General features: G+C 28.1%; 2 protein-coding genes across 4 annotated transcripts in view; both read left to right on the forward strand.

The window, feature by feature from the left end:
* Positions 1-9,226, forward strand: part of LOC106677269 (uncharacterized) — an 11,160-nt gene extending 1,934 nt beyond the window's left edge. Inside the window, exon 3 of the mRNA XM_014415087.3 lies at positions 8,770-9,226. Coding sequence (XP_014270573.1) covers positions 8,770-9,003 — 234 coding nt within the window. The 3' untranslated portion in view covers positions 9,004-9,226. The remainder of the gene's footprint in view (positions 1-8,769) is intronic.
* A 204-nt stretch (positions 9,227-9,430) lies between these two features.
* The window catches only part of LOC106677271 (uncharacterized), a 27,376-nt gene continuing 9,441 nt past the window's right edge, over positions 9,431-27,365 (forward strand). Inside the window, exons 1-7 of one of the 3 annotated variants that reach the window (XM_014415092.3) lie at positions 9,431-9,578; positions 10,494-10,759; positions 11,257-11,481; positions 14,114-14,185; positions 18,467-18,665; positions 20,263-20,573; positions 23,504-23,697. In XM_014415092.3, coding sequence (XP_014270578.1) covers positions 10,526-10,759; positions 11,257-11,481; positions 14,114-14,185; positions 18,467-18,665; positions 20,263-20,573; positions 23,504-23,697 — 1,235 coding nt within the window. In that variant the 5' untranslated portion in view covers positions 9,431-9,578; positions 10,494-10,525. Of the gene's footprint in view, positions 9,579-9,612; positions 10,036-10,167; positions 10,323-10,493; positions 10,760-11,256; positions 11,482-14,113; positions 14,186-18,466; positions 18,666-20,262; positions 20,574-23,503; positions 23,698-27,365 lie in introns of those variants that run through there. The other 2 variants (XM_014415091.2, XM_014415093.2) reach the window with 2 other exon arrangements.

Here is a 27,365-nt window from a genome sequence, read left to right on the forward strand (position 1 = left end):
TCAATTTGTGATATCTCCATGTTTATCGAGTTTAGTTTAGTGTTTCATTTTAGTATTTTCATAGTTTCCTTATTAGTTTTGAGTGCTACAGAAGTGCTGGATTAGTATTGTGCTGATTTATTAAGTGTTTCTGTAAAGACGTCGGATCATGTTTATTAACAATTCTAGTCATGATGACTTGTTGTTATTGGAACATGTTTATTAAGAACATTATTTCTTAAAACATTTGATGTATAAGTTTTGTTTTTATTGGATTTCACATGGGTTTACTTCTCATTGTGTTTTAAATCACTGTGTTATTTGTCGTGTTTTAAACATCATAGATTCAATTTTGATATTGTTTTTGCTTTAGTAGTGGCTCATATGAGAAAAAAAAATTGATTGCATTTTGAATTGGGCAGATTCTAAAAATTATACGGTAGACTGGAGTTATTTTCTCTACTGGGGTTGTTCTTCATACTGTCCTAAAGCCGGTATATCTGTTATAAAGTAATCTTGTCTTCTTTACAATGTATAAAATATGTGAAGTTTAACATTAAAAAAAAAAAAAAACCTTTAAGTTGTTCTTCAATTTAAGTAAAGTAACATCATTATAAATTCTTGATTATTAATTTGAAAAAGTCTCAGGTTATGACAGATTTTCTTTTCCAGAAAACTTTTATCACTTCATTTTGATAAAAGCTTTAAGGAATAGTGTCTGATGATAAATGATTTTGTAATGAGATGTAGATAGTTGACCGTAGATTAATGCTTGAAGAAGTTTGTCGGGGGGGTGCGGTCAGCAAAGAACAATATAAATAAACAAAACCATATTTATTTATTTTATGCCGACGTTTCAACCTGAGTTTCAGGTCTTCATCAGGGCTATAGAACAAAAGAGATAACAACAACATTTAGAGTAACATACAATTGAAAAGGAATAGTATACAAACAAATTTAGAATTATATAAAATATTGAATTAAATCATAAATGATAAAAAATGATAACTGATAATTGAATAGTACAAAATTTTTAATTGATTGATATTTGTGGAATGTATGGTAGTAAATTGAAAACAGTGACTAATATAATATCATGTAGGTAAGAAGATATGTATAATATAAGATATGCAAGTAGTGTCTAAAAAATTGAAAAATTAAATAAATAAATGGAATCTACAAATTGAACATTATGATAAACAATGAAAATAGTGAGTGGCTTATATCTGAATTACATATATTTACAATATTTATAATAAGCATCTTTATTGTTTGATATAAATGATTTTGATTTTGTTTTAAGTGAATATTGACTAATTAGAAATTGATGTTTTTGACCTGGGCAGAACAGCCTGCATGGAGTAAGTCTATAACTAGAGATCTGATTTTTTTTTTTTATTAAAAAACCCAAAACGTGCAAAATCTTGTAGTAAAAACTCAAAAAGTGTATAAAACATCCTCAATAAGCATCTTTATTGTTTGATTAATAATATTAATACGTGGAAAGCATACCTTACCTTGTTTGAATCAACTTAAAACTCGCTAAGTACCCTCTACGTAATATACTAAACTACTCTGATTAAAAGACTAAAATTTTGTTCATTATTGAAGAGCTAGGAAGCTAATTGTGTTAAATGGTTGTATAATTCTATTTTAAAGACCGAAAATAACTTTTTAGACTTTTTATAACTACCTTAATTTTAGGTTTTAGAAGAAATATGGTGGGAACTGTGTAGAAAGGATAATTTAAAAATATTCTTGTTTGCGACATTGCTAAGTATAGGTAGGGGGAATAAATATGGCCGCAGTTTCAAAACGAAAAAAAAAAAAAAAAAATGTTAATTTATCATTCAGAGCTTTATATCTTTACAATTATCAACACCACTAGAAAACTTGATAGAACAACATTTAAATTAGAGTAAATTACGCTGAAATATGAGCCTTAATAGAGCTATTCACGTCGAATAGTTCTTGAGATATAGCTTTTTAAAAAGCAATATTTCATTAAAAATGTACTGAAAATCACTAGTTAGTGAATTTATTTTAAAAAATCTATATTTCAGGAATCATAAAACGTACAGATGTCTATTAGCACTTAAATTAAAGATAGTTAAATGTACTATAAAGTAATTCATAACGTTTTTTTTTTTTTATAGGGGTTGTATTGTTTATAATATTTGACAAAATAAATTCACAAAGTGTTTATTTCTAGCTGTTCTGATATAATTTATGAATTTTGAAAAATATATCTCAGGAACCCGTACCATGTTTGCCAGCGCTCAAAATGAAGGTAATTTAACTTACTGTAAAGTAGTTTAAGTCACTTATCTTCATAGGGATAGTGGTTTTTATACTATTCACATATGCATAAAAATTTTGCATATGAAATTTTTACCGACCATCTGTAAATCAATTTATTTTAGCAAATATCATGAAAACTACTACTTCTATGAAGATTAATGTAATAAACTACTTTATAGTACATTAAACTAGCTTTAAATTGAGTGCTAATAGACATCTGTTCATCTCATGGTTTTTGAAATATAGATTTCTCAAAATAAATTCACTAACTCAGAAGTTAGTGCATTTTTTTTTATGAAATGTTGCTTTTTAAAAAGCTATGTCTCGGGAACTATAGAATGTAAATTGCTCTATTAGTATAAAAATAGGGGTATTCATGATGTTGTGTTAAATGTTATATGTTTTACCATGTTAAATGTTATAACTATAGTATTGTGAGCAGCCCTATTTGAAGTCATGTTAAACGTAAAATGCATAAGAGCCCCTAGCGGATTTTCTCAGCAACTTGTTGTATAAGCCTTTATGTTTATAACCTTCCTTCCAGACCCTCATGTTATTGTTTACTTTAGTTTTGATTTAAGTAATTAATTAAAACATGCCTAGAGTGAGTGAAAAGTGGAATTTGTGTGAAAGTTTAGCTTATGAGTGTCTTGTTGATCTTCAAACGTGTGAAAAAGAGAATGAAGATGAGCTAATTGACAACTGTATTGAAAGTCACAACTAATATGGCGGCGATCTCAATTGGTCTATTGTGTGACGTCATTCTCGATTTAACTGACCAAGTAACAGACTCTCAGCCATGTTAAATGTTATTTCGTTATACCACGCCAAAAGAAGGCAATTTTTTTCGATTTAACACGAGTTTTTCCATTTAACACGCTTTAACATAGATCATGAATACCCCTAATATATAACAGATTAAGGTGTTCTATGTTTTTAAGTTGAAAATCACTAAATGTAATTACTGCAAATATCAACGAGATGGTACTGATAGGACAGTGATAAAAATAATATACAATAACATACAGTGATCCGGATGATTACTTAGGAATCAAAATGTTTTGAAATGAAATAAATAAATATTAGTATAACAAGAAAGCAGCTATTTTAATTTTTTATATTTTTATATTCTAATATTTGTTATATAGGTGAATTTGTTGATAAAATGAAATAAGGGTTGTGAAATGGAGGGGAAAGAAAAAAAAAAAAAAAGGAATAAATTGAAAAGCTTGTATTTAGTTTGTAGACAGATATTAATTGTAAAATAATACTGTGGGGGAAAAAAAAAATGTTAGCTGTCTATTATATTGTATCATATCAAAAAATGTAATTTATAAATTTATATATGTCCGATCACGGATTGATCAGTATGCTGTGTAATGTAGCAACCCGATGTATTTGGGCAGCATGATTGAATAAATTTCTTTCTCTTCTTCTTCTAAAACTTTTATAAAATCAAGATTTTTTTAATGCCATCTATGATTTGTAAGGTATTGAAGAATTGTATTATTTGTTTTTAAATTAATGGATCTAAGCATCTTTTGATTTTCTAAAATATTAGTATAAATAAATCTGTACCGCTACAAGCCATTAAGGGTCAGGGGTTCAGTAATTTGTAAGAAGTAATGTTACTAGACCAACGGTTGTGCAAGGAGTATTAATATATAATATAACAGTATTATTGTATTGAAGTTAAAAATTTATATTTAACTGATAAATATACCGATGGCTCCCTTTACAGTAGTGCTGTACATTTCCACTAATTTTACAAATAACGCAATTGAAGGTAATCTCTTTTGGGAAAATAATTGTAAAGTTGTAATTTTCCTAAAAGAGAGAACCTTTAAATGTTTTTTTCCCTAAAGTTAGTGGAAAGGTATGTAGCATAATAATTGTGAAGTTAGCCTTCAGTATTTAGTAGGTAATGAAATAAATAAATTAAGCAGAAAATCCAGTCTATTTTTTATAAATAATTTTTTTTTTTTAATAGAGTTTTGTTGCAGATTGAGACCTTTGCTATTCAGTGAAGTACAGCCGAGAAGTGTTAACCAGTCAAGGTGGAAGGTTTATCTCTTTGTAGTACAGGAGCCCAAGAGAAAAAAAAAAAAAGGAGTTATGTCACCCCAATTTTTGATTGCTTTAAAGAAAAATGTGTATAATTGAAAAAAATTGATGAGTTTGCCAAGTATAGGTAGAGAAAATAAAAAATGGCAGCTGTTCCAAAACCTGTCTTGTATTTCCTGAGATATAGTTTTTCGTAAATCCAAGTATTATGTCCGAACAACTAAAAATTAACGTTTTGTGCATTTATTTTTGCAGATATGAAAAGTACTGCTCTTACAAAGACAATTCTTGTGAACTACATTATATCGTATTAAACTAGATTTAATTTGAGTGCTGATAAACATCTGTATGTCTATTGATTCCTGAGATATAGATTTCCTAAAATAAATTCACTAATTACTGATTTTTCAGTACATTTTTCTATAAAATTTTACTTTCTACAAAAGTATTCGGGAACTATTAAATGTAAATAGCTCTCTTAGGGCTCATATTTTAGCAAATTTATTTATTCTACTTTAAGTGATGTTCAGTTATTTTTTCTAGTGTTGTAAGTGGTTTTAAAGATATGGAGATTCTAAAGAAAAATGAATTATTTTTAACATTTTGAAACACCCACCATTTTGTATCCCTAACTATACTTGGTAGACTCATCAACTAGTAATTATGCATAGTGTTCTTTAAAGTAATGAAAAATTTGGGTGGAATAACTCACTTTTTTCTGACTGGGCTCTTGTACTATTGCACTAAGCCCTCGCTATGCCTGCCTTGCTCTCAGTGTTAGCTGTTTCTTCTTCCTGAATAAACTTCTTGTTATATCACTACTTTGCTTCTGTAGTGGTGATTCTGACAAAAAAAAATTTTTTTTTTTATTATTCCACGTAAGTTTTATTGTGAATAAAACCTTCCTTTAACTTCCCCACTATACAAATAATGTTCCTTTATCGACTTTTCGAGGGAGGGAGGCACTTCCCTCACTTTCATGATGATCCATCTGAAATTCCACCATCCTATAAAATATATGCGCTATATATGCACTTGGCGTTTTTAAAAAAAAAAATTATAATAGCTTCTTTCATTTTTACATTTCTATTAGTTACATTTATTTTATTATATCCATTTTTAAATACTTATTCATAAACTAGTTGTTTTATGATAATACTACATTTATATTTCATTTTCACTATCACGCAAGTTAGGGACAAGAGTCCAGTGCGATAGTGGAAATGAAATTTCACTAGGATGATAATGTTTGTATTATTAATATATAGGGTTTATTACGAATTCATGAGTTCATTATTATTAATTTATTAATTGTAAATTTTTATCATTATTATCCACTTTATAATTTCTTTCAATTATTTTACTTTATTTTTATTTTAGTATTTTGTTGATTGAATTATTAGTTTCATTGCTAGAAATTAATTTATATTGTACTGTTCTAGCTTATAAATTATTGTACCTTTCACAGAGCCCTAATAATAAAAAGTAGAAATCACTAACTCAAATTATAGTGTACCTTTCACAGAGGCCTAATAATAAAAAGTAGAAATCACTAATTCAAATTTCATTTATGTTTTATCATTTTTGTATGTTGTTATGGCACCGACTGGTAGATGTTGTCATCTTGGGTGTACTTTTCAGAATAAATGAATAAAATGTAACTTCTATAAACGTAAAAATATAAAAAAGTTATTATTATGTATTTAATAATAAAAAAAAATAAATGGCATTATATATTTTATAGGATGGTGGAATTTCAGATGGATCCTCCTGAAGATATGGGGAATATCGATAAAGGAACATTATGTGTGGAGTAGAGAAGTTGTAGGAAGGTTTTTAGTTTTGTTTTTTACAATAAAATTAACATGGAATAAAAAGATAAACCTTCCTATTGAAAAACATTGTACTAGTTGTTTCAAAATGCTCATTATTATTTCTTTATAAGTGAACGTTTCAGCCAATTCATCCTCAAGGACAATCTTAATTATAAATTTACACCTTACATTCAATAATTTATAATCACTTATTTTAGTCAAATCACTCTATTTCGTCAATTTTCCATTAAATTTCAAAACTTAGTAACAGATGAAATAGTGTTAAGTTAATTTGTAATTAAAAGTTCTAAAATTTAATGGAGAATTGACAAAATAGGATTTTCTTTTCTAGGAAGCATGAAATAGGATTCCTGGCAAATAATACTACCATAATTTTTAACTTAAATATCAAAATGTATTAAATATAGACATATTTATAAGGAGGTAAAAAAAAAAAAAAAAACAGCACTTAGGTATATTGATATGTCCAAAGAGGTAATGCCTAATGTAAAACATTAGTTTGTGCTAGAGGGATGAGTGAATGCATCGGTAGTGAAGGATACTATTATATAAATAATGTGATTATAAAACTTTTTTTTTTTTTAATTATATGTATATAAACGACAATATTTCATAATGGAAATAGATATAATTGACAAATATGAGGTAAGTATAAATTATAAGATTTTTAATTGTATACATATAATATATAAAAATAAAATTGTTGATATTAAATTTAATTTTACAATTGTATGATATGTAGTACATGAGTGTGAGATAAATCCCAAAATGTATAAAATAAATGATTTGACTGAAATTAATGACCTGAGCAGAATAACCTGTAAACAGTTTTTAAATTATTGGATGTGAGGTGTAAATTTTTATTTAAGATTGTCCAAATTTAATGGCTGAAACATTAGAATTTTAAAGAAATAATATATTGTGTTTGTTTTGAGACTTAACTTGGATACAAATTATTTTATTTAATCAATTAAAACCACTCTGAAGATAGTGAACAATTTATAAATATTGTATAAGTGTTAATTTTATTTTGAATTAGATATTTTCCAAAGATAGCATCGTATAATGGGGTTAATTTTTGTACTATGCTGCCCCTACTGATCGTCCAAAACTAATAGGGTTGTCACCGAGTAATAGTACAATTTATGGACTTTGTCAAAAGCAAAATAAATAAAAACTAATTTTGTCAGATGCGCCTCTATTAAAGTAAAAGCAGCGATATTTCATCCTAGTGTCTCATCAACAAGTGCTATGCACCTTCAGCCTCCTAGAACTGAAATTATTAAATCATTAAAGATTAGAACAAAGTTAAGATAACTATGACACTTGCTTAACAGGTTGTCTCTAATCTTGTAGGACTATAGGAGGGGGTTAAGGGTAAGGGAGGGGGTGTATACTCCCCCACTACTACTGGTCAACACTTCTTGTTTTTAGTGTACTCCATTCATGGTTTTAGTCTAGTCCATTCATGATTAGAACCTCCAGGAAATTTAGGGTTTGTACTTTTAGAACATCTTCTATGGAAGTCCTTTGGGACTCCATTGTTAACTTTGAAGCTGTATATCTGTGACTTGGTTCCAAATGGGCCAATGTCTATTTTTTTTTATTTTTATACCAAAAGTTTTTAATTTAGGTAAATCTCTAAAGTATAACCTATTCTCATTAATAATTGGCCTTTATAGAATTAAAGATTTATTAAACGAAAATTTTTGGTATAAAAATTGACAATGGCCTTTTTAAATCCAACTCATAGATATAAAACTCTAGCCTATAGCATCTTAAATTTTGCTTTGCACTATCAAATGGTTTCATTGTAAAACTCGATTCACTTCGAAACTTAACATTTATTTATCAGTTATCATTGTTTGTTTTAAAATTATTTGAAATAAGGGCTCTATCTGCAAACATCACATCCTCCACTTCCAAATTTTTTAGAAAAACTAATAAGAATTAAATCCATCAGCATTAAAAAATACATTTGAAATTTTCTTGCATATTGTATTTGAACTTCAAATATATTTTTAAATACATGATATTACTGCATTAAACCCACCTTTTTTTAACTATAATAAGAAAAACTTATCAGTTTCATTCTATATTTTACATTCTGGCCTGTTCTATCGATCGTTTAGAAACATTTTCATCTAAATGCAGCTCTAAAATTCTGTTTATTTCTAGTTGTTAATTAAATGAGGTAATTTTTCTTAAGGTTTTTATATCTGCACTATGTAAATTAATATTTTATAAAAACTTTATTTCTAAATATATTACACTACTGTTAAAATTAATAAATTAAAATCAAATTTTAAATTATCTTATTATTAATCACCATAACAATGTTTTTTATAAGGTTTTTTTTTCTCTTAGTCTAGTCTTTTTGGTCGATGTTTAATAAAAATAAATATGAATTTGACTAAAAAAAAAAAAATAAAGTTGTTTATAATCAAATTTATTTGTTTACCTAAGCTTTTTTATTTTTAATGCAGTTTGAAGTTTTTATGAAAAGTGGAGAATGTAAGTTTTTGCCCTTTGAGCCCTTAGATGAGCAAGTATGATTAGGTATTAATGCTATTTTTTTTTCTTTTTTAAGGATATGCACCGAGCTATGATGAATGGAAGGTTGAGCGATTTCGAAGCTGGAAGTTCAAGAAATATTGACTCGGCTTTAGAGGCAGATCCTCAGGCATGGGGCATAGAATGCTACAGCCCAGATCTTACACCTGCTGAAAATCCTTACTATTATGAAAGCAATCGACTATTATATGAATTATATATGCAAAGATCTCAAAGATCACATCTACCTTCACCTAATGGCCATTTCTAATCCAAAGTTGCTTAATTTATCCATAAATAATTAAGCTTATGAGTTATTCTGTTAATAATTGTGATCAAATAAAGTCAAGTATTTGTGAATAATGTGATTTACATATATGTAATTAATTATTTATTTTTATTTGAACTTTTCTTTATTTATGTAAAAAATATGTTGTGACTTTAATTTTAATAAACTTCCATTCCAAAAAAAAAATCAAAAACAATAAAATGAATTGTAATATTTTTTTTTTTTTACATATTTACCCAGAATTTATTACTGAGATATTATATGAGAGAAGTATTATTAAAGGATAGTTTTTAAATTTAAAATGTAAAAGTAATTATGAAAAGGTTGTTGCCCCCTTAAGAGAAGTTTAATACGTAAGGGAGTGTCTGTACAATGTCGTGGCGGAAGTACTGCTTGTTAAATCGTGACAGTGTCGCCCTCTACGCCTAAGTGACGAAAACAATGTAATATGTCTGTTGTGTTTATTAGAAAAAATTTAGTGAGAAAAATGTACATAGCATCGTGTTGTAGATGACAAATTCAATGAAATGAAATGAGAAAGTACTTCTGAAGTTTCGGTAAGTAGGTCTCAATGATTATCGTTAAGGGACATATATAGGTAGCCACTCAAGGCAGGTGTTTTTCTAGTTTGTTGTCACTTCAGTATTTTGCGTTATTTTGTTGTTATCCCGTTTAGTGATGGATTTAATTTGAGTTTTCAACAATGTGGATGGATCCTCTGAGGTGACCGTAAGAGAAAAGTGGTGAATAGTGCTGTGTAGATATATATTAACGGCATAACTTGAGGCCCTACGTGACCCTATTTTTGGGGTTCACCGCTTTTCTAGGCTATGGTAGCTTACGTTCTTCAACATTCATGATAATTTTATTTATCATTACGTTTACAAAACGGAAAAACTATTAGTTGTTATTCTGTTGTGTTTATTGTTATGTACCTGGGAAAAATGTACACATCATTGTGTTGTAGATGACAATTCTTATGCATTGAAATGAGAAAGTGGCTCTGAATTTTAGGTAAGTAGGTCTCAAACATCCTGGTTTAGGGACATATGCTTTTACTCTTTTGAACATTTATTTCATTTTGCATGGTTAAAATTCTTCTAACCTAATTAAATCTTAGTTTAACTTTGAGTTAATATAGTCTCCATTGCCTTAACCTTGGCAGAGACTAGTGGGTTTGGTCATACAAAATATGCATTGCTTTTGTAATTCTGAGCTATTCAAGTCATTTTGTGATTTCCTATATAAGATTAAATTTTAATTACGTTTTGAGTTATGTACATTAATAAAACTTTAACCATGTAATATATCAATCTATTGTTTTCAATATTTTATTTTTTTTTTAAAGTTATTGTGCAATTTATCTTCTGTTATCTAAATGATTATATTGTGCTTTTAGTGAAATTAAGTTATCATTTCGGTCCAGTTCAGTGTTTTTATCTCAAATCTGCATTATATATTATGGTTTACAGGAAAATAATTGAGCTTATTCAGTTCCATAAAGATGAATTTTACTCCATTTGGTACAACATTCAGCAGTAGTTTACCGAATGCTGGTGCAGTAGCACAGTTCACAACAGCTAAGTTCGCACACCAAGTCAGTGGCGGCGGAGGTCAAGTCTTGGGAGTTCTTTCAGCAGACGAAGCTGGTGTAACTTACCTTAGGCCAGTCGATGCGAATGGTCTTACCTTTAATATTCAACAAGCAACTGGAAATGCTACTGATGGTAGTCCTCAGGTATGTAACAATCTATTATTATAATCAGTATTGTTATATTATGATCCCAATAAGTATTGCATTATGACTCATTTACATATATTTGATAGGTAGGTTTCATTTTGAAATTATTTATCTCTGTTATCTTATTAGCATACAGGTTATGTGACTAGTTAAACTGCCATTTAAACATTATTTAATATAAATTTGTTTGCTTTCTTAACTATTGTAATCTTTCACAATTAACTATAGGTATTGCAATAAGAGTGACCACTAAAATTAGGACTTTCACTTTGTTAGAGCAGGTACATTGTCATAAGTGTTAGTTAATAATTCCTTAGATTTATTGTTATGAACATTTAGATTTGTTTTGTTATAGTTTGCCCTAAGTAATTATTTAGAAATAATTAGTTGTAAACATTTTATATTTTATCTATAAACTGTTTGTATAAAAATGATTTTGTATACTTTCCTGTTTATTTATTCACTGTATTTATAATTGAATATATTTCTTTTAGATTATCACTTTACCCATCAGTGTACCCGGAGCTAAACCAGGAGATTTGCCCCAACAACAGACATTACAGATTCAAGTAGTGAATCCTAATCCTGGAGCTGGAGGTGGACCTGAAAAATATGCCCTGCCAATTTCTCTTCAACCCTTCCAACAAGGAGGTGCAACTGTTTTGACCGTTGCTTATTCTAATCCTCATCATGAACAAGGAGAGGCCATTCAGTTACAGGTAAGTTAATATTTTAGCAATGCTTATCGAAATTTCTTTAAAGTAAGAAGGTTTAAAATTTCTATCTCATGGAGAGAAAGTGTCCTCCGTAATGTTTGATTTATGCATATCTTATATGTGCATAAACAATGTTTATGTTAACTTAATTTGTTCATATTTTCAATTCTGTAGAATTTTAAGAGTTCAATCAATGTAAATACGGGCAAGAAAACAATTAATTATTAATAAAAATCTTTACATATTGTTGTCCCAGTTCAACCATGTAAAATCTCTGAAAATGGGTATTTAGAGGGTAAGATCCATACAGTAAAACATGACATACAATCTTAGTAAAATAAATATTTCAGTTTTGAACCCTTATTGCTAAGATTACATGCATACCTGTAATAAATTACTATTTTATTAAGATTTTATTTTGTTGAACTGTTACATAGTTTTTTTTTTTAATAGTGGCACATTAAAAAAAGTTTTTATTATATTTTGAATCAGGTATTAAATTCTAAGATAGTACAATAAACTGGGTTTACATTCCTTAATTGTGTCTGCCCAGAAACTAGTAGAGTTTTCAAAAAGTAAATCCAGTCTACAAATTAGTCAGATACAAAATAAAAAAAATCTTATTTTCTCTCAGATATATCATTATTATAGTAAAACAGGGATATTACTTTTGTGAATAATAGGAAAGATATTATTTTAAAATTATATCCTTAAATATTTCCATTATGAAGTTGTGGTACATTATATTTTCTTCTTTTTTATTTATATTTTCTTTGGATCAAATTGTTTAGGTAATTTGATTAAGTGATCTATAATTGGATTACCAATGTTTTGTTACCAAAATTTTTATTAAAAAAATAGCAACTGTCCAATCTTAGGATTGCTATAATGATCACTCAATAGTCATTTTGTTGTCGTTGTTCTGACTTACTATAAATTAGGTCTTAAAATAAATATTGATTACGGTTTTTATGTATTGTTGCTTGAATAATGGTTCATCTGACAAAAAAAAAAATTTTGTATTTGACGAATTCCATATAGTTTTTATCATAGACTTTGGTTACTTTTTAACAACCGTACTAGCTTTGGGAAAGTCTATAGAAAAAGAAATTCCTATTTATGGTAATATCTATGGAACCTGTCCATTTAAAAATAAAAATAAAACTTTTTTTTTGTCAGATGTGCAACTATTAAAGCTTAGCTCCTATGAAAATATCTTGATATGTGATTCATTGCTAGTTTATAAAAAAAAATAATTCAATTTCAGTTATATTTTGATAATGATTTGAATCTAGCCGTGTATTAAAATCTAAAAGAGCCTTTGATAATTTTAGAGGAATTTAATTAATCTTTATTTATGATAGCTTAGAGTTTAAATTTTTATACTAGAAATTCCCTTGTAAACCTTGAAATATCTGTAATATTTTGAAAATTTAATCATACTATTATGTTAAAGCCAGTGTTTTGTTTGTAACCACTAAATATGACAAATATTGAACCAATTTTGGCTCCATCATCCTTATCGTTCTGAGAAGGTTTAGTAGTAATAAATATCACAATATTTCATAAAATATGGGAGGTATACCACTTCGTTTAATATAAATATAAGTGTTCAATATTTATACCTGTGAACTACTCAAAACATTTTCATAAGTTGGAAATTATTATTGCAAATAAAATTGGAGGATAAGAAAAAAACTAGCTACATTTATAATATTATTAAACTATTATATTTATAATATAATATAGTGGATGAGTAAGCTTTTAATAGAATATGCGATGTTTAATAGTTAAGATGTTTATCGGTTTTGAAATGACCTCTATACCTCACTGCTATTTAATATTGTCCTTTAGAAGATTATGAGGGCAACTGGAACAAAGGCCGAAGGATGCATATATATTTAATATAACTCGATGTCTTGTGTATACTGATGTGGTCATTGCAAGAAAAAAAGTGAAATTATCTCTTAAAGAAATTTTAAAGAAAATAATAGAAAACCTTTCTTCTAGGAAAGGTTCAGTAAGGAGTTATCTTATACAAGGAGGTTGCTAGTTTAAGAGTGTGGAGAAATTGAAGTATCTAAGTATAATTTTAAGTTAAGATACCCATTTTTAATGACGAAAGAAGAAAGGTCTTCCATAATGTAGATTTACCCCGAAATCTCGAAATAAGGGTATAAGTGATGAGCCTTCATCTAGTTGTATTTTTAGTTGTGAGAAATAGTCTGAAACAGCAGTAGAGGTTGCTAAACGTTTGGAAGAGGATACCAAATATAGTTTTTTATATTATGAATGAAAGTATAAAATGGTTGGGTCATTTACATTCCGTAAATCAAGAAAAAGACTCCCGAAACAAACAAAGGCAGGATGTCCAGGAGAGGTAGGGTTAGACATTGGCACGAATAAATAAGTTACATCAACTTATTTGTTTTATTTTTACCACACCCCCAACCATCTTCTCCTCGTACAACTTGTTATTAGTAAACAAATTTCTAGGGCTGCATCTTGTTAACAATATAATATACTATTCTGATGTTATGTAATTATATGTAATATTATTCTAGTTTCTAAAATTGTGTTTTAATGTAACTAGAGAGTTAAAGATTATTCATATCGATTTTTTTTTTTCTTCTAGCTCCAAGCTGACAATAACACAACAGGAAGTAGCGGAAACTCGAAAGGAGATAGTGCTGCAGATGAAACAATTGTACGTATATCTAAAATTGAATTTATTCTCTTATACAAACATTTTTTTTTATGAAGACAGGTTATACATACTTTACTGATATAATTATTATTTTATTTCCTATATTTATTATTTATTTTACTATTTGTTGATGCTATACAAGCTATTTCTATCTTATTTAATAATGAGTATAAGTATTAATAAGAAATTAAAATGATACTCATGTACAATATATTACAAATAAAAAAAGTAAAAGTTGAAATTAAAAAAAAAATTACATCAATAAATCTTTTTTTAAGGTCCGATCAAACTTTTTTTGACATGTACAATATTGTATGTATATATTTAAAAAAAAAAAAAAAAAGTACAGTGAGTACAGTTTTAATTTTGTTATCAGACTGGTTAAAGGCAACCTAATTTGAATAAGATAATAAATGACAGATAATAGATAAACCAGAAGATAAATAAGATAATAACAAAAAGAAGATGGCTTGTACAGTGCAGGAATATAATAAAGTAAATGTCAGCGATTTTATTAGTGAAGTATTTTTAGCTTCACTTTTTTTATTGTCTTTTTAATTAAATAGTAGATAGTTTGAATAACTTTATTTGCTCAAATATAAGTTGACTATCTATTTTGAAAACAATTTTGAAGATATTAATAAACGGAAGAATAAAAATTAAATAATTAAAAAAAAAGAAAATGTATTACAAAATTGAATACACTTACTTAAAAAAAAAAAAAGTAAACATGCTTGGAATCAGATACTATATTGATAAATAGCAACACAATGTTGTAATAATATTATGGTGAAGCTTCGAAGTTGGAACATAAAATTTTATATTTTTACAATAATCATTTTTCTTTGGGCGATTCATTATTTTAATCTTTATTATAAAATTATTAAATTATATCAGATAGAAAACTGGAAAAAAATATCGGGAGAACTATATTCCTATAACAATATATTTCCTCATATCATTAGAAAACCATGGTTCTCACATGCAAACATAGGGAAAGGCATCATGGAATTTATAATAACTACCTGCACAAAATAGAAATAACTGAAACTTTTCAATGCTAAAATTGTAGCGGTAACGAGACCCTCAAATTTATTATACTCAAATTTCCAGCATACAATAAACAACGAGAAATATTTTTCAAAGATCTAGATACAAATCAAAATATTATTTATGATAGTATAATAAAAGTAACAGACTATGCAGAAATATGTTATATCCATAAATATTTGAAATCTATAAACAAAAATATTAACATATATGTATGTATAGTTGACCGTAAAAATTGATATATATTTACAACTATTTTTGTTTCACTATTGACCGCAACCCTGACCATCTCCCTATATAAAAAAATATTAACAGATTTAGCTAAGGTATAGTATATTAGTAAATCACATATATTTAACTTAATAATAATTATAGGAGTGGCAATTAGAATATAGTTAATTAATTTTTGGCTGTAAGAAATAAACCAAAGACTGTACCATTGACGAGGGTTATTTTTGTGACAGCTCTATTAGCTTCGGGACAGTCCGTAGGACGACCCCAGTTGTGAAAGTTACCTCGGTCTGTATATAAATTATGGTCATTGAATACTGATCTATGAGCAAATTCCCCAAATTGTTTACTCTTATATAAATTTTTTTTTTCCGTTTATAATATGGATTCATAAGTTAAATACTAATTTATTTGGAGATCATTTATGAGGTGACAATAGTTGACTGTAGATAAATAAGAGGAGAAGATGGTCGGGAGGTGCGGTCAGTAGAACACATATAAACTAGAAATAATTTATTTGTGCCAACGTTTCGACCTGATTTTCAAGTCTTCAGAGCTATAAAAAAAAAAGAAAGAAAGATTATTTCTCTTCTTCTGCTGACTGCACCTCTCCGACCATCTTCTCTGATTTATTTAAACTTAAACTATAAAATTCACAATTAAAATTGTATATGTGCTGATTAGTTCGACTAACAGCTTTTCTTTTATATTTTATTGAAAGACGTTCCCTCAAACATTTTACAATACTGATTTATATTTAGCTAATACATTGTAAGAGTTCGGTGTATTTCTTAGTTAGTATATAGGTCGTTAAAGCATGTGTTAGGTGTCAGAGTTTGGTAAAAATTAGCTATAGTTTAAACTAATAGCCAAAATTGTCATGGATACGATATTTATTTATCAATGGTCCATTCATGGATACGATATTTATTTATCAATTGTCCATTCATGGATACGATATTTATTTATCAATGGTTCATTCATGAATAAGGGTCGTATCCATGGCAACTTTAGCCATTAGTTTCAACCATAGCTAATTTTTGCCCAACTCTCTGTTTGGTGTATTGGATCTTTTTTTTGGAATACCTAGAGGAAAAACAATAGCAATAACTAGGAGAGCAATAATATTTTGCATATTTGAGGGTTAGTTCTTTTTTATAGAATGACTGATTGTAGATATTTAAATAAATTATTTATACATTGAGCAGAAATAAATATACATGTGCAATTTAGTTATTATTTTTATTTAAAAAAAAACAATTATAATTTGGTTTTAACAATTATACTATAGTAATAGTAATTGTTAATTACAATTATAATTTGGTTTTAGCTTTTATCATTTAGGTAAAACATGTTCAGAAATGGCCGATGAGTCATGGTGATTTGGTGTGATAATAATAGACGACAGGCTAAACTGATAATTTCCATTAGGAGCTGTTTCTAATTAAAAATTTATATATATGTATTATTACTTCTTCGAGAAATAAAATAAATTGTTTACATTCAAGTCTCAAACATTCTTTATTAATATTTTAAATGTCTAACGTTTTGGCCAATGTTAGCTATAAATTTTCACCTCACATCCAACTATTAAAATTTTTTGCAGGATGTACCCAGGTCTATTTTATCACTTTTTTATTTAATTTTAAAACTTATAATTACAAATTATCCTAAACCGTTATCACTCACTTATCAACAATTTTATTTATTTTTTTTTAAAATAACATTGTTGATAAGTCAGTGATAATATTGTGATATAAATTGTAATTAAAAGTTGAAAAAGTGACGAAATAGGTTAATTTGACTAAAATTAAAAGACCTGGGCAGATTAGTCTTCAAAAAAGTTTGTGTAAAGTGTGAATTTAAGATTGTCCTTGAGGTTGGCTAGGTCGGTCGAAAGGTTGGGATATTTAAAATATTTATAAAAAGTCTTTTAGACTTAAATAGATACAATTTATTTTATTTTAATAATTTTTGTTGTTATTCGATTATAATAATTTAATAAACCCTGCCTTGCAGAAACTCTGCAGTAGCGAAAGAAGATATTAACATTATTTTATAAACAAAGTTTCTATTTTTAGTTGAATGAGCTACCCAAGTAAAAAATTTATTTTTACGCTAGAGGAAAAAACAAACCTCAACTTTAATATAATTGAAGTGATTCGTTCCGAGTAGAAATTTATTGTTATACTCAAGGAAAAAACAAGCCTTTACTTTCATGAGTCTAAGCATTTTGCTTAAGGGCAGCGTGTCTATTTTAGGATTTAAAAAAAAAATTATTTTTTTTTGTAAACTAGAATATTTCCTGAAAATATTAAGACCAGTCAGTCACTTAACTTTCTGACCATTGGAAGTGATTATAATATATTTATATATATTTTTTAAATCTTTACTGTTTAAGCTTTTTGTTAAAAATCTGATTTGTTTGGGTCAAGTTAAGTAACTAAAATTTTTTAGATCCTGATCTGAATAAAAACTCCAGACTTTCTCTTGTTTTTTGTTTTGATCTTTTGATTCTCTAAAAGAAAGTAACCTGTTTTTTTGTTTTTTTTATTATATTTGTTATTTTCCTTTCTAATAATTAAATATATATGAGGTGGAGATGGTCAGAAGTGTTGAATATTAATAATTGGTTCTTATTTAATGTATAAGTTATGTCTTAAAATAATGAAGAAAATTTAGAACATAATAAAATGTAAGAAAACTGAACAAAATAAAATATTTAATTGTGTATTCTTGCTGACCTCTACCATCTTCTGCTCATTTTACAAATTAACCTTCACCTTAAATAAAATTAAAATATTATCTTCTATTTCACAACTTATGTAGTCAATTATATAAGAATGATTTGTATAGTATTCATTTTTTAAATTAAGTTTAGTATATTCATTTTAAAAATTAATTATGTTAAAGATTGCCAGTGAATGGATTTTGGTATTGTTTTTTTTCGAATATGAAAATACTTATTTAAACTAATGCATTTTGTTTCTGACTCAATAGCGGTGGGATGGAGGTACTGTACAGGTACTACCTACCGATGTCAAGGGTAACGGAGAAGATGGCGGAGAGGCTCAAGCATATCCGGTTGCAGTTGTCACACACCTACTCCACCGAGCGTCTACGGAAACTATTACTGCTGACAAAGAAGACCAGTCTTCGCAAACAAATGACAAGGAAAAAGATCAAGTGAAAAGGGAAGGTAAATGGAAGATTCTCATTTTCATATGTAAGAGTAATATATATCAAAAGTCACTGTTATTAAATTATATGAGATATAGAATTTCAATGCCTTATAGAAGAATTTTAATATTCTACACCTAGAACTAATTCAGTTCATTTCCAATCAACATTTTAAACAAAAATTTAATTTACCTACGTTAGTTGATTCTGTAATAATTTTTACTTTTGTTGCTGAGCAGAGATGGGCAAAAATTAGCTATAGTTGAAAACTAATAACTAAAATTTCCATGGATATGACCCTTATTCATGAATGAACCATTGATAATTAAATTTATCCGCTATTAATTTTAACTTTAGTTAATTTTTGCATAAATCTTGCTTAGGCTGTCCCAGAGCATCATTTTTACATTCAACTTAATTTTAAAATTATTGACTGTTTATAATTAATCGTATGAAGATATTCTGAATTGTAGAATAATATCACAGCCATCAACAAGTGGCATTAGGGGTTTAGAGTACAGTAAAAAATAAAAAAAATAAAAATTAACTTCTAGAATATTGATAATATAACTGAAATAATTAATTGGAGAAGAAAACAAATAAATAAATAAACTAAATGAGGAGAAGATGGTCGGGGATTTGGTCAGATGAAAAATACTTGGGTAAATGAAACTTACTTATTTGTGCCGACCTTTAAAAAAAAATAAGATAACAAGCTTTAATCCAGAGACAAAAAAAAAATAAAATTATTATAAACAAGTTTAATTTACATGTATTCTATAGTTCATATTATGTTATTTTTTCAGTATAGTGAATGTAAGCAGGGAAAAAAAAATTTCAAGTCCAATTTGTACTTAAAAACTTCTTTATATAATTGAGAAATTTTCTTTGAACATTTTTTTAATAATTTTTCACACATTTTTTAGCCTCACTTTAGTTTACTATTCTTTCATGCTATCTTGTTCTCTTACTCTGTTACACATTTTTAGTTGTATCTTTTTTAGCCCAGGTGAAGCCCTGCAGAATGAGGCGAAATGTTGGCACATAATAAATAGTTTTTTTTAACTGTGTTCAGTTATTTTCGACCAAAATCGGACCATCTTCCTGTTATTAAGATATAGTATATTTGAATTACTGTTTGTTTGATATAGTTGATGTACTTTTGCTTATTTTTTTTCATTTTATTATAATTAATTATATGTATTGTGTTATAATTAATAATATGCATTATATTATATGCATAGTTTTAGTTATCATTTGGAAATTATCCTCGAACTTAGTAATTGGAAAGTATTGAATGATTTTCTAAAGTTCATTTTACCATTGTTGTGATTTGTTTATGGCTTTATTATCTTATCTTCATTTTGGCCACAATAATACGTGTAAAAATTTCAAATTAATATTTTATCTGTTGATTTGGCTCGATAATGGTTTTAGCAAAGAGATGACCTAAGAATATCCAGGTTTTTACATTTGGGCCTGAAAATTACCCATTATTTGATAGTCATCCATGTATTTTCTTTAGTATCTTGAGAAAATTTACATTTCTATGATTAGTTAAATTTTTAGATATATTTTTAATGATGTTAGATTTAATTATTAAAACTTTCTTGTAGAAGTAGCGGGGGAAAATTTCTCTAGTGGAGAAGCCAGCAGCGGTGCTAACAGTGGTGGAGGAAGTGCTGGAGGCCAGTGGCAGTCCGTGTCCGTCCCAGTTCCAACGACAGCTATGGCCGACTACCTCTCCCGAATCCCTCCTGCATCACTTCCGCTTTCTCTCCATCATTTTCTGAAATTTTCTGCTGAAACGATCAAGCGAGAGTCTGCCATAGAGTCATCACCTCTGGCTGACCCTGGTCCTGATTCTGGAGCAGCGGAAGAACTTGAGGATTCAGGGACGCAGCAGTTAGGAGATGTGGACCTAGAGGTTAACTTAATTTTTTTTTTTTTTTTTAATTTAAATTTAATGTAAGGATGAACTTGTAATATGGAGCAGTTACGTTCTTGATTTTCACATTTAATGAGGATCTTGTTTAAAGAGTCTTATCTATTTAATATAACTAGCCTATATGTACCTGTAACCACTCACTCACTCATCGATTGCTGTATCTCAAAAAGGGACCTTACCTATGAACATATAATCATTAATGATGGTTCTCCTTACGTTGTACTTATGTATTAAGGTTAACTTTTAAAAAAATTGGACTGGAGGATTAGTTTTTCAAGTTAAGTTTAAACTGTACTTTTGACTAATCCTGAGTTTAAACTGAAATTATAAAAGAATATGGTTTTTCAGAAATACAGCATGATAAATGTAGGAGTTGGAATTCTTCGACAAACATTTATTTACATAGAAATAAAAATAATATATTAAAAATAAATACAAGATAAAAATACTACGATTTTCAATTTTAATGTGGGTGATATCGCAAGTTGTTTGAAAAATCCCTGGTTTATCTGCGGATATAAACTAATTTAAATAAATCCTGCTTTAGCAGACTTTATAATTATTCATAATAGATTGCCTTTAGTTTAGCAATGTCTTTTATATCAGAGATGAAAACTAACACTTCACTTGTCCCTGGCAACACTATTTCTCCTTTCAAAAATATAAAACTCTCACAGTCTCCTCTATATGTCTCTTCAAAGTTAGGACTTGACCTGACTAAATTTATCCCCTTCCTGGTAATTTCTGACATATGGGGGGGGGGGGTGGTTATTTACACGTGACCAACCCGTTCTGACCATGGTGGAAGGTCGAGTGTTTCATTTTGTGGGACCACCACTCAATGAAAAAAATTAATGCTCCAGGCCGGATTCTAACCGTCAACGCTAAAGTTCCCAGATGGCAAAGACCTGTACCTCAGCTACTAGGTGGTCTATAGCCCCCCTTCTGTCCTGTCTGCTACTTGCTCCTGTTCTGAGGAACCTTCTCCTTCGGTCACCAAACTAAGAATATCTTTGCCTACCCTTCAGGTCTATTGTTTCCACACTCACTTCCACGGCCTTCTTGGCTCAATCATATTGCATGATCTACAACAGTTTTAACTCTACTTTATGTTAAACCAGAGAACGCTACTGTTGAAAGTACAGTTTATATTTAAACCCTGGAATTATTTGTCGTTTTTGACTTTTCTAGAGCTCTGGTCCAACTTTTTGCTCGCCACTGAAGACAGGAAAGCTTTGTAGTCATAGAGGAAATGAGAAGAATGTTCATTATCCGGTTCTAGAAAAAAAAAAAAATCGCCATCGACAGTTTTTTATCATAAATTTTAATAAGTAATTTAAAACTTAAGTATAAATATTATATATTTAAATGATTGGAGAAGTTTGTGGGGGGGGGGTGCGGTCAGCAAAGAACAACATAAATAAACAAAACCATATTTATTTATTTTATGCCGACGTTTCGACCTGAGTTTCAGGTCTTCATCAGGGCTGTAGAACAAAAGAGATAACAACAACATTTAGAGTAACATACAATTGAAAAGGAATAGTATACAAACAAATTTAGAATTATACAAAATATTGAATTAAATCAGAAATGATAAAAATTTTGTACTATTCAATTATCAGTTATCAATATTTATCATTTATGATTTAATTCAATATTTTGTATAATTCTAAATTTGTTTGTATACTATTCCCTTTCAATTGTATGTTACTCCAAATGTTGTTGTTATCTCTTTTGTTCTACAGCCCTGATGAAGACCTGAAACTCAGGTCGAAACGTCGGCATAAAATAAATAAATATGGTTTTGTTTATTTATGTTGTTCTTTGCTGACCACACCCCCCGACAAACTTCTCCAATCATAAATCTACGGTCAACTATCTACACCTCATTATATATTTAAATAATTGACCGTATTATTTCAAATTATGAAGAAGATGAACATGGATGCGGTCAAAAGAAAAAAGTATGTAGTAGTTGTTAACTGTATTTTTTCTCTTTTGATCACACCCCTAACCATCTTATTGATAATTTTAAATAGAAATTATTTGATATTTTAAAATTATCCTGTGGACGTGTCATCTTATTAAAACAATTTTTTATATTCAAAACTATTATAACAATTTTTTACATTCAAAACTATTAAAACACTTTTTAATTTTTAAAACTGTATATTGTGAAAAAAATATATAAAAATAAAGACAGAAAATGTGGAAACAGCACCAGTGAAGAAAAAAAATTTTAAATATTTTCTTTTATCTTTTCTATGAGATTGTATATATGAAGAAAAAAAATAGTTTGCATTGTATCTATTGTAATATTCAAAAATTATTTAAAATTAAATAAATGGAATTTGATATTTTTAACTTAATTCTCAAATCTTAAAGATAGCTTGGGTTTAAATGAAAAGTTTTAATATTTAACAGATAGGAGAATTTTATTTAAATTTATAATATAATAGACGCTTAGTCTCAGGGCAATCAGAAACAGACACTTTACTACTAATAACACTTAAACTTAATTTATAGCTATTTTACAAATGTAATAAATTCTACAATACAAAGTTTTTAAATTATTTGAATCTTCTCGACATGGCCGCAATTCAACGAACTTTTCGCAAGACCCATGCAGCCATCTTGGCTTTGCATGATATCTTTTGTGACTGCATATTTTGCTTGCTCTTAATAAACATATTGAAATGATAAATCACATAAAACATACTAAAAATCATTTATATTTAAAAAAATAACTATTTATTCATAAAAGAGGATATTATAGATGAGTCAATATTTTAAATGCCTGGAATAATTTTTAATATAAAGCTTTTGATTGTTGCTCTACTAGGAGATTAAAATTATATTTTTTCTATAAATTTTCATTTAATTAATATTTATGATCTTTTTCACAGGAGAATAAAGAAGGCAAAAAGAAAAAAAAGTATAAAAAAAAGGCCCCTAAGCCTAGAAGACCAAGACCAGGGCAAGTCCAGATAGCGGTTGCTTTGGACGGCACAACGCTCTTCTGTTGTCCGGAATGCAATATGGCGTATCCTGACAAAGAGATGCTCGAACAGCATCTCGTTGCTCACAAAATAGAGCGCAGGTATTGTCATCCGTTTTTTGCTCTTTTATAGAAAAATAAATATTTCTTATTGAACAAGGCTATTTATTTATGATGTTAGGGCTTGTGGAATATTTTATAACTTACATATATATATATATATATTTCTGTACTACATAAATTTGAAGAAACGACTGAAAATTGATTTGTGGATTCTATTGGGTGTTTCAGGGTTAACTATCCTAACTAAAAATATGAACTAAGGATCTAAAAATAAGTAAAAATTCCATACAAAAATCCATTAATACTTTATTCAGAATATATCCATAATTGTTCAGAATAGATCCATGTCTAAAGATTGTCATTGTTATGAATTATTGAGATTATAATTAAATTTGTATGCGTTTGAACTATGTAAAGGCTAACTCAGCGGCTATAGGTAACAGATAATAATTATCTGTGACAGCCGGATTCGAACATAGGTCCTTGGATAGTTGACCGTACGAAATATATTGTAGGAAAATAGTCCGGGTGGCAGTCAACAAAGGTACAAAATAGTTGAAAAAATTATTTTGTGCTAACTAACGTTAGCAAGGCTTCGTCGGGGCTAAATGAAAACAAGATGCATACATTGTAAGAATTGACAGAACATTTAAATATATAGAGAAAATAATAAAATTTATTTTTTAAAAATATATTAAGGAAATAATATTAATAATGTAAGGAAGTATACTTATCTTTTTTAGCCCTGATGAAGCCCTGCAAAGTGGGGCGAAACGTTGGCTCATAATAAACAGTTTTTTTTACTGTCTTAAGTTATTTTCGACCACAATCGGACCATCTTCCTGTTATTAAGATATAGTATATTTTGAATTACTGTTTGTTTGATGTAGTTGATATAGTTTTGTTTATTTTTTTTTTCATTTTATTATAATTAATTATATGCATTGTTATAATTATTAATATGCATTATATTATATGTATAATTATAGTTATCGTTAGGAAATTATCCTTAAACTTAGTAATTGGAAAATATTGAATGATTTTGTAATGTTCATTTTACCGTTGTCATAATTTTTTTTTTTTTTTGCTTTATTATCTTATTTTCATTTTGGCCACAATAATACGTGTAAAAATTACAAATTAATATTTTATCTGTTGATTTGTGTTCAAATTTGGCTTGATAATGGTTTTAGCAAAGAGATGACCTAAGAATATTCAGGTTTTTCCAGGAACTCGGGTCCGTGGATAGTTGACCATAAGAAGTAGATAGTAGGAAAATAGTCCTGGTGGCAGTCAACAAAGGTAGAAAATAGTTGAAAAAATTATTTTGTCTAACCAACGTTAGCAAGTCTTTGTCAGGGCTAAATGAAAACAAGATGCAAACATGGTAAGAATTGACAGAACATTAAAATATATAGAGAAAATAAGAAAATGTGTTTTTAAAAAATATATTAAGGAAATGATAATAATGTAAGAAAGTATACTTATAGGTGGACTGGAAATTTGTTACTAGTAGATGCAAATAGAGCCAGGTGTGATAGAAATCTAAATACAGAAATAGAGTAATGAATTGTAGGAGAATACTCCTTAGAAATAGTTGTAAATATGGTAAAGAGGTAGTCGTAAAAAAAGTATAAACAAGGTTATATGTAAAAAAGAGAATATTAAGAATATTTTATAAAAATAACAAATAAACAGAGGGGAAAAATATAAAAATCATGACGGAATCATGAAATCTATTGTAAATGTAGAAGTACACGAATAACATGTTATACATCTATACCAGGCCTTTTCCCAACTTGTCAGTTGTCATTCTTGTTTCAATCTAGACAGGTACTGACCTTTCTGTTTATTTGTTATTTTTAATAATTTTCTTAATTTTTTACTAAATAATTCAAAACACTATCCAAATTATAGTCTCAAAACTTTTATTGCTTTTACACGTCCAACGTTTCGGCCAATTCGGCCATCTTCAGGGACAATCTACTTAAATCACTATGAAACATATCATGTAATCATTCCAAAAACTTCATACAGGCTATTCTGCCCAGGTCAAAACATTTATATCCATTAAGTCAAATATCCATTAAAAATCACAGTCAAAATTATTTCTCATTAACCACTATCAATACACTTATATTACAACCTTACTTGTACAAGTAAGGTTGTAATAAACCACTTTTATTTACTTGTACAAGTAAGGTTGTAATATAAGTGTATTGATAGTGGTTAATGAGAAATAATTTTGACTGTGATTTTTAATGGATATTTGACTTAATGGATATAAATGTTTTGACCTGGGCAGAATAGCCTGTATGAAGTTTTTGGAATGATTAAATGATATGTTTCAAAGTGATTTAAGTAGATTGTCCCTGAAGATGGCCGAATTGGCCGAAACGTTGGACATGTAAAAGCAATAAAAGTTTTGAGACTATAATTTGGATAGTGTTTTGAATTATTTAGTAAAAAATTGCCAGTCTCAAGAAAGATTTTTAAGATTATAAAAAAAATTTTCTTAATATTTTCTTTTACTTGTTTATACCTCACCTTTGCCACATTCACCTGCCTGTTTACCTTTTGTATCTACCCCTTTACCATATCTACAACTATTTCTAACGAGTATTCTCCAACAATGTATCGCTCTAGTTCTTTATTTAGAATTCTATCAAACCAGGCTGTATCTATTAGTAACTATTTTCCAATCAACCTATGTATATTTCCTTAAATTATTATTATTTTCACTGTATATTCATTTTAATGTTCTGTCAATTCTTACTATGTTTGTATCTTGTTTTCATTTAGTCCTGGCAAATCCCTGTAAAGTGGGACGGAGCGTTGGTTAAAAATAAATAGTTTTCTCTGCTATTTTTGTACCTTTATTGACCACCACCCGGACTATCTTCCTACAATTTTATTTTTTTATTGAAACTAATTAATTAAATTTTAAATACTGATTGAATAAAAACTAACAATATGTTGAAAATTATTTCACAATTCATTTTTGGGTAAATTATTTGATAATTATTTATATATATTGAGTAACAATCTCAAAATTCGAATCTTTCGATTGTGATTATTTCCTAAATCAAGACAGAAAAAGTTTTTTAAGCTTTTAAAACATGAGTGTATAATGTAATTTAATCACTAAATATTGAAGTTAGAAATATTTTTTTTAATCGTTTGTTAAAACTTTATTATATTTCTTTTCAGGAATCCATTTACACCCTTTATCCTTTCTTTATTCTTCTAACATCTTAACATTTTGGGCTCCTCTGCTCATTTTCAAGTTATACAAATAATACTGTACAGTATAATAATAATATACTGGAAGCTAATTGAGCATGTGTATTAATAAATGGAGTATGGTCCAGGTGCAGTCAAATTAAACTCAAATAGTAATATTTTGTACTATGTTTGTTTGAGCCAACATTTCATCCCATGTTGCAGGGCTTCGTCAGGGCTGTTTCAGCACTCTGACTTTGACTTCCGTCAAAACAGTCCTGACGAAGTCCTGCAACATGGAGCAAAACGTTGGCTTAAATAAACTTAGTACAAAATATTACTAATTGAGTTTAATTTGACTGCACCAGGACCATACTCCATTTATTATACAAATAATATTGTTTATTTGAAAGGAATATGGTCCGGGTGCGGTCAAAAAAACTCAAATAGTAGAAATATACTATTTGAGTTTTTTTGACCGCACC

Source organism: Halyomorpha halys, unplaced genomic scaffold, assembly GCF_000696795.3.
Source record: "Halyomorpha halys isolate HHAL.00 unplaced genomic scaffold, Hhal_1.1 Scaffold92.1, whole genome shotgun sequence".
NCBI classification, from domain to species: domain Eukaryota; kingdom Metazoa; phylum Arthropoda; class Insecta; order Hemiptera; family Pentatomidae; genus Halyomorpha; species Halyomorpha halys.